At 43.9% G+C, this 8,002-nt stretch overlaps 2 protein-coding genes across 4 annotated transcripts in view; both read left to right on the top strand.

The window, feature by feature from the left end:
- The first annotated feature begins 654 nt into the window (after positions 1–654).
- On the top strand, positions 655–2,988 carry LOC131231456 (isoleucine--tRNA ligase, cytoplasmic-like). The gene is made up of 3 exons (XM_058227647.1): positions 655–1,355; positions 2,580–2,645; positions 2,779–2,988. The coding sequence occupies exons 1-3, from the start codon at positions 822–824 to the stop codon at positions 2,971–2,973; spliced, it is 795 nt and encodes a 264-aa protein (XP_058083630.1). The 5' UTR covers positions 655–821; the 3' UTR covers positions 2,974–2,988.
- Positions 2,989–4,929: 1,941 nt separating this feature from the next.
- Positions 4,930–8,002, top strand: part of LOC131230772 (isoleucine--tRNA ligase, cytoplasmic) — a 62,888-nt gene continuing 59,815 nt past the window's right edge. The window contains exons 1-3 of one of the 3 annotated variants that reach the window (XM_058226739.1): positions 4,930–5,624; positions 6,849–6,914; positions 7,048–7,191. In XM_058226739.1, the coding sequence (XP_058082722.1) occupies positions 5,091–5,624; positions 6,849–6,914; positions 7,048–7,191 (744 nt within the window). In that variant the 5' untranslated portion in view covers positions 4,930–5,090. The remainder of the gene's footprint in view (positions 5,625–6,848; positions 6,915–7,047; positions 7,192–8,002) is intronic. The other 2 variants (XM_058226740.1, XM_058226738.1) reach the window with 2 other exon arrangements.

Genomic DNA, 8,002 nt, shown 5'->3' with positions numbered 1-8,002 from the left:
ATGCCAATTTCACTCAATGTTAGCAAGTTTTGTAGGCCCCAACATGATGTGTGGCCTATATCCACACCGTCCACCCATTTTTCGAGATTATTTTAGAGCATGGGCTAAAAAATTAGATAAATCTAAAGCTCAAGCGGACCCCACCATAGAAAGCAATGGGGATTGAATACTTACCGTTGAAAACTTCTTTGGGGCCACATAAGTTTTGGATCCATCTCATTTTTAGGCTCATGCCATAAAATGAGGTTACAAGACAAATGAACAGTTTAGATACAACACATGCTAGTTATTCTCATTAATTTCAAATAATGGTGGGTATATCCATTCAATATACCACTGTATTACCAACAAAGCATGGCATTAATGTTATCCCATGGGAATAGGGGATAATCCCTGCCATAGGTAATTGTGATGTCTTTTGAATCCCATCCCACCAAACCCAATCCGGTCCGACTCAGACTCGATGCCCACCTCCATGTGATTATTCCTAACCTGCCCGAACCCGACTCGAATCGTCTTAACCCGAACTCAATCTTAACTCAAATCGGCTGGCGACCGAATCCAACCCGAGAAACCCGAACTTGGGTTGAGTTAGTCGCGTTCGAGTAGACCCGAACCCAAGCTGAAGCCCTAGCGCAAGACGCTTGTTGAGTAAGCTGAGAATCTCTTTCAACTCCCTTTCGCTGTAGTCTCGTAAAACTGCCGCGAGAATAAGTCCCCATTCCAGTCGTTCCAAGCTTCATTTCCTCTCCATCTCTGCAAAAAACCTTACAAAAACCCTCATTTTCCAAAACCGCCTCCATTCCCAAATCCCTTCCGCCATGGATGAGGTCTGCGAAGGAAAAGACTTCTCCTTCCCGAAGCAAGAAGAGAAGATACTTCAGATGTGGGAAGACATCTCCGCCTTTGAGAACCAGCTCAAACGCACGGAATCCATGCCCGAGTACGTCTTCTACGATGGCCCGCCCTTCGCCACGGGCCTGCCGCACTACGGTCACATCCTCGCCGGCACCATCAAGGACATCGTCACCCGCTACCAGACGATGATCGGCCACCACGTCACCCGTCGGTTTGGGTGGGACTGCCACGGTCTGCCCATCGAGTTTGAGATCGATACCAAGCTGGGGATCAAGAGCCGGGATGATGTGCTCGCGATGGGGATCGGGAATTACAATGAGGAGTGCAGGAGCATCGTCACGAGATATGTTGAGGAGTGGGAGAAGATTGTCGCTAGGACGGGGAGGTGGATCGATTTCAAGAACGGCTACAAGACAATGGATCCATGGTACATGGAAAGCTTGTGGTGGGTTTTCTCAAAGCTCTACGAGAAGGGCCTGGTGTATAGGGGGTTCAAGGTACGTGCATTTCTGCCCCACCGTCTCTTTCCCGTTGAAATGCTACCCTACGCATTGATTCTGTATGCAGCCTACATATCTCTCAATCCAAACCGTCCCAAATGCGGGACCGTGTTAAACTGGCCGTAGCACTGAGACATTTGTTGGTTGGGTTTGGACCATCACATTCTTTCCGTATTGACTGCCCATTTGATGGCAACCGACCAGCAGTTATTGAATATGGCCCATGCCAAGTTGGATCCATGATTTGTACGGTTTGGATTAAGCTATATATAGGCCACATGTGTAGAGGCTTCTGGGCATGTATAGAAATAATCATACTTTGCAGCATTAATAGCTCCATTATGTTTTATCTTTTTCTTTTGTTGGGTTGGTATGATGCTATGAATCATAAACTACATAATTGCGAATGCTTATACATTTTATTTCAATGATGGATTTTTGGCTCATTTTGTTTTTGCAAGGCTAGACCACAGTTAGAGGGAGACCTGTTTCTCCTTTCAAACACCTTTTCTTGTTTCCCATTACCCATACACGTTCCTTTTACACTCCCAAGTGACTTCTATAATAACTTTCATCCAATGGGATGTTTCCCTCATCTGTTTCTCAGTCAGACAACCATGGGCTAGACTACTATGTACATTTTCCTCCCTTTCTTTGATGTTTGCGACTTATTATCCATACGTGTGGCATATATGCGAGTCAATCCAGGTTCCAGATTGCCACCATCGTGGGAACTGGGATGGATTGAGTATGTCCTATAGATTGCACTTATCAAATGAGTCTATGTGTCCAATTTGTGACTACTAGATTTACAGCGAGGAGAAAATGGTCCTAGGTTCAAAAGTGGTCAATGTTGGATGGTTAATGATGTCTGCTAGTTTTATTTTCATTATATGGTCCGCCCACAATGGGGCTGATGATTCAGTCGGTCTGGATTGATGTACACGTGTGCCATGTGGTGAGGACCGTCCACCACTTAATGAAGGGTGAAAATGTACATGCTAGCCTGCTCCGTTCTTGCTTCAAATGTTTATTGTGGTAAATTAAATTGAACACTGCATTAGTTGTTTATTTGTTGTTCATGGGTACATGGAAATTAATATCTCTCCGCATTAATTTATCTTTGCATGGATTAGTTTTGGTTTCTTAACTGCTGGGTATTTACTTGTGTACCACTGTACTGGCATCTGGGTAATGTGCGATTCGAATGTTGCTTTGCAGGTTATGCCATACAGCACTGGCTGCAAAACACCACTTTCGAATTTCGAAGCTGGGTTGAACTATAAGGTAACGTGCAGAGTTTTCTATGATGTTTCTGGTGCAATCCTTTTAAAGATATCATAACCTTCATGACTTCATCATACGCTTCCATCATGTCTTTTTTTTTTGTTTTTGTTTGCGGCTGTTTTGAAATTTGTAGGAAGTAGATGACCCTGCAATCATGGTTTCCTTTCCAATAGTTGATGATCCAGATAATGCAGCTCTTGTGGCGTGGACGACAACACCATGGACTCTTCCTAGCAATCTCGCTCTTTGCGTCAATGCAGATTTTGTCTATGTAAAGGTCAGTTACATCCATTTTCGTGATTACATGTTACATGTAAATTTTGTGTGAGGAGTGGTCTCTTTGTTCGTTTTATATGCAGTAAGAGATGCGACAATAGCTAAATATCTTACCCATTTGAGTTGCAACTTGCAAGGCATGAAGACTAATGAGATGGTCAAAATTATAAGTATGTCGTAAAGCCAATTGGAGGAAGACTTGTAGAACCAAATTCTGGCATAAATGATGGGAGATTCAAGAAGAAACCTCGTGTAGAGGAAGAGGAGATGAATTTCTGAATTCTTTTTGTCAACTCCAGAAAACTAAAGGAAGATAACAGTATTACATCGCAGGGGTTCCAATTTCAGTTATGTAGCATAAAGCTTTCGGAGAGTAAAAAAGAGGTAGCATATGGTGGATGTCTACATTCCATGCAAGAAGGAAACAAGTGGAGCTGTGGAGCAGAGGTTTCACATTTGTCAGGTGGCTTGAGGGACAACTTGAGCTCGCCCAACCCAATCCAATCCAACCTCAAGGGTACCAAACCTGAACTGTATTCCTACCCGAGGCATCGAACACGATCCCATCCAAATCTTCTTTGTGCTCAACCCAACTCGACCCGACCCGACCCACATAAGTGTGATTAGAGCTGGGCAGAATTCAACCCAATCCGATCCGAACCAAAGGCTAGGATCGGGTCAGATCGAGTAGGCTCACTCAGATCTGATCGTACATCGAGTCGAGTTCGGATCAGTGGCCAATCCGAACCGATCCGATCTGATTGAATCCAATCCGATCCGCACAATGTTCATTCAACACTATTTCTTATAATGTTGTCTACTTAAGATCGAGATATACCTCATTTTTTGTTTAATACAATAAAATGATCTAGAAAAATAGACGGACGACGTGGATGAAATAAATACATCATGATGGGTCCATAGAGCACTGACCGTCAGCCATGGACCAGTTGCAGGGGAGTAGCCAATCCCTCTCTCAGCTCATGGCTCGAGATGCATTGAGCACCGAGCTCTGACACAGAGAGAGGGAAATAGTTTTATGCTGTCGAGTTCATGGGAACTTCCCATGAGGTCGAGCTGTGTGGGGCCCCACCGTGATGTGTGTCGAACATCAACACTGTGCATTTGATGGGTCCCCTTTAAATTATGAGATATCCCAAAAACTAGCCCTATATGAAACTCAGGTGGGCCATACCATCTAAAATCATGTGAAGACATTCCTAAAATATATAAAAGCACTCGATGGGGCTCACCTAAAATTTGGATGCACCTGAAACTTGGTCCGACCCCTCATCCAAGTGGGACACAAATAATGAATGGTCTGGTTTTGTGAACCACACCTCGGTGGGCCCAAAAAACGACTATGAATATTTTAATGGGAGGGTAACCCGTAACCCACGCTCGTACGTGAAGCTTCCATGGACTGAAAAGTGTACCAACGCGCTAGGTCAGCAGGTGATTTGACATCAACAAGTTTTGTGGGTCCCATCATGAGGTATGTGTTATATCCAAACCGTCCATCCATTTGGCAGGCTTGTCTTAAGGCTTGAGTCGAAAAATAAGACAAATCTAAAGATCAAGTGGACCATAATGCAAAAAGTAGTGCGGTTAAACATCTATCATTGAAACAGAAGATTCTATCAGAATTGTACCCAATCCGTTCCGACTCGATTCAGGTCAGGCCAACAGTGTGACGGATTGGATAAAGTCAGAGGACCTAGACTCAGTCTTGGATCGGATTTAGTTCAGCCAGAGTATTGAAAGTTTCGGACTGAGTCAAGTTGGACCCAATCCGGTCCGACTCAGACTCGATGCCCACCTCCATGTGATTATTCCTAACCTGCCCGAACCCGACTCGAATCGTCTTAACCCGAACTCAATCTTAACTCAAATCGGCTGGCGACCGAATCCAACCCGAGAAACCCGAACTTGGGTTGAGTTAGTCGCGTTCGAGTAGACCCGAACCCAAGCTGAAGCCCTAGCGCAAGACGCTTGTTGAGTAAGCTGAGAATCTCTTTCAACTCCCTTTCGCTGTAGTCTCGTAAAACTGCCGCGAGAATAAGTCCCCATTCCAGTCGTTCCAAGCTTCATTTCCTCTCCATCTCTGCAAAAAACCTTACAAAAACCCTCATTTTCCAAAACCGCCTCCATTCCCAAATCCCTTCCGCCATGGATGAGGTCTGCGAAGGAAAAGACTTCTCCTTCCCGAAGCAAGAAGAGAAGATACTTCAGATGTGGGAAGACATCTCCGCCTTTGAGAACCAGCTCAAACGCACGGAATCCATGCCCGAGTACGTCTTCTACGATGGCCCGCCCTTCGCCACGGGCCTGCCGCACTACGGTCACATCCTCGCCGGCACCATCAAGGACATCGTCACCCGCTACCAGACGATGATCGGCCACCACGTCACCCGTCGGTTTGGGTGGGACTGCCACGGTCTGCCCATCGAGTTTGAGATCGATACCAAGCTGGGGATCAAGAGCCGGGATGATGTGCTCGCGATGGGGATCGGGAATTACAATGAGGAGTGCAGGAGCATCGTCACGAGATATGTTGAGGAGTGGGAGAAGATTGTCGCTAGGACGGGGAGGTGGATCGATTTCAAGAACGGCTACAAGACAATGGATCCATGGTACATGGAAAGCTTGTGGTGGGTTTTCTCAAAGCTCTACGAGAAGGGCCTGGTGTATAGGGGGTTCAAGGTACGTGCATTTCTGCCCCACCGTCTCTTTCCCGTTGAAATGCTACCCTACGCATTGATTCTGTATGCAGCCTACATATCTCTCAATCCAAACCGTCCCAAATGCGGGACCGTGTTAAACTGGCCGTAGCACTGAGACATTTGTTGGTTGGGTTTGGACCATCACATTCTTTCCGTATTGACTGCCCATTTGATGGCAACCGACCAGCAGTTATTGAATATGGCCCATGCCAAGTTGGATCCATGATTTGTACGGTTTGGATTAAGCTATATATAGGCCACATGTGTAGAGGCTTCTGGGCATGTATAGAAATAATCATACTTTGCAGCATTAATAGCTCCATTATGTTTTATCTTTTTCTTTTGTTGGGTTGGTATGATGCTATGAATCATAAACTACATAATTGCGAATGCTTATACATTTTATTTCAATGATGGATTTTTGGCTCATTTTGTTTTTGCAAGGCTAGACCACAGTTAGAGGGAGACCTGTTTCTCCTTTCAAACACCTTTTCTTGTTTCCCATTACCCATACACGTTCCTTTTACACTCCCAAGTGACTTCTATAATAACTTTCATCCAATGGGATGTTTCCCTCATCTGTTTCTCAGTCAGACAACCATGGGCTAGACTACTATGTACATTTTCCTCCCTTTCTTTGATGTTTGCGACTTATTATCCATACGTGTGGCATATATGCGAGTCAATCCAGGTTCCAGATTGCCACCATCGTGGGAACTGGGATGGATTGAGTATGTCCTATAGATTGCACTTATCAAATGAGTCTATGTGTCCAATTTGTGACTACTAGATTTACAGCGAGGAGAAAATGGTCCTAGGTTCAAAAGTGGTCAATGTTGGATGGTTAATGATGTCTGCTAGTTTTATTTTCATTATATGGTCCGCCCACAATGGGGCTGATGATTCAGTCGGTCTGGATTGATGTACACGTGTGCCATGTGGTGAGGACCGTCCACCACTTAATGAAGGGTGAAAATGTACATGCTAGCCTGCTCCGTTCTTGCTTCAAATGTTTATTGTGGTAAATTAAATTGAACACTGCATTAGTTGTTTATTTGTTGTTCATGGGTACATGGAAATTAATATCTCTCCGCATTAATTTATCTTTGCATGGATTAGTTTTGGTTTCTTAACTGCTGGGTATTTACTTGTGTACCACTGTACTGGCATCTGGGTAATGTGCGATTCGAATGTTGCTTTGCAGGTTATGCCATACAGCACTGGCTGCAAAACACCACTTTCGAATTTCGAAGCTGGGTTGAACTATAAGGTAACGTGCAGAGTTTTCTATGATGTTTCTGGTGCAATCCTTTTAAAGATATCATAACCTTCATGACTTCATCATACGCTTCCATCATGTCTTTTTTTTTTGTTTTTGTTTGCGGCTGTTTTGAAATTTGTAGGAAGTAGATGACCCTGCAATCATGGTTTCCTTTCCAATAGTTGATGATCCAGATAATGCAGCTCTTGTGGCGTGGACGACAACACCATGGACTCTTCCTAGCAATCTCGCTCTTTGCGTCAATGCAGATTTTGTCTATGTAAAGGTCAGTTACATCCATTTTCGTGATTACATGTTACATGTAAATTTTGTGTGAGGAGTGGTCTCTTTGTTCGTTTTATATGCAGTAAGAGATGCGACAATAGCTAAATATCTTACCCATTTGAGTTGCAACTTGCAAGGCATGAAGACTAATGAGATGGTCAAAATTATAAGTATGTCGTAAAGCCAATTGGAGGAAGACTTGTAGAACCAAATTCTGGCATAAATGATGGGAGATTCAAGAAGAAACCTCGTGTAGAGGAAGAGGAGATGAATTTCTGAATTCTTTTTGTCAACTCCAGAAAACTAAAGGAAGATAACAGTATTACATCGCAGGGGTTCCAATTTCAGTTATGTAGCATAAAGCTTTCGGAGAGTAAAAAAGAGGTAGCATATGGTGGATGTCTACATTCCATGCAAGAAGGAAACAAGTGGAGCTGTGGAGCAGAGGTTTCACATTTGTCAAATTCAGATTCCAAGACGATGCTGAAAAATCTCTCCTTCAGCCTCTCATCCATTTACCACGTTCCACCCATTGGTCTAACCAACCACAACCCTCATTTGACCAATAAATTCCTAGCCACAGTTCATACACTCAACTCCAAACATATTGCCCATTAAACAATCAGTACTGAAACCTCTCCCAAAACTTATCTCTAAAATCAGTCCATTTACTTGCTTGTAGACGAATCCATAAATCTGTCCCTAAACCAGTCCTTAATCTAGCATGTCATCTTAGTCCAATCTCAGCTTAAAAACCCTTCCCTAGGCCAAATACTTAAATCAATCTTAAAATCAACATTTGTCGTGCCCCC

The sequence above is a fragment of the Magnolia sinica genome, chromosome 17 (genome assembly GCF_029962835.1).
Source record: "Magnolia sinica isolate HGM2019 chromosome 17, MsV1, whole genome shotgun sequence".
Classification (NCBI taxonomy): Eukaryota; Viridiplantae; Streptophyta; class Magnoliopsida; order Magnoliales; family Magnoliaceae; genus Magnolia; species Magnolia sinica.
Note: the sequence above shows the minus strand (reverse complement) of the source record. Positions and strands in the feature narration are given on the sequence as shown.

Coding starts and splice junctions, on each gene's coding strand:
- LOC131231456 (XM_058227647.1), top strand. CDS start 822: ATGGATGAGGTCTGCGAAGGAAAAGACTTCTCCTTCCCGAAGCAAGAA. Junction 1,356..2,579: donor TGGTGTATAGGGGGTTCAAG/GTACGTGCATTT, acceptor GTTGCTTTGCAG/GTTATGCCATACAGCACTGG. Junction 2,646..2,778: donor AAGCTGGGTTGAACTATAAG/GTAACGTGCAGA, acceptor TGAAATTTGTAG/GAAGTAGATGACCCTGCAAT.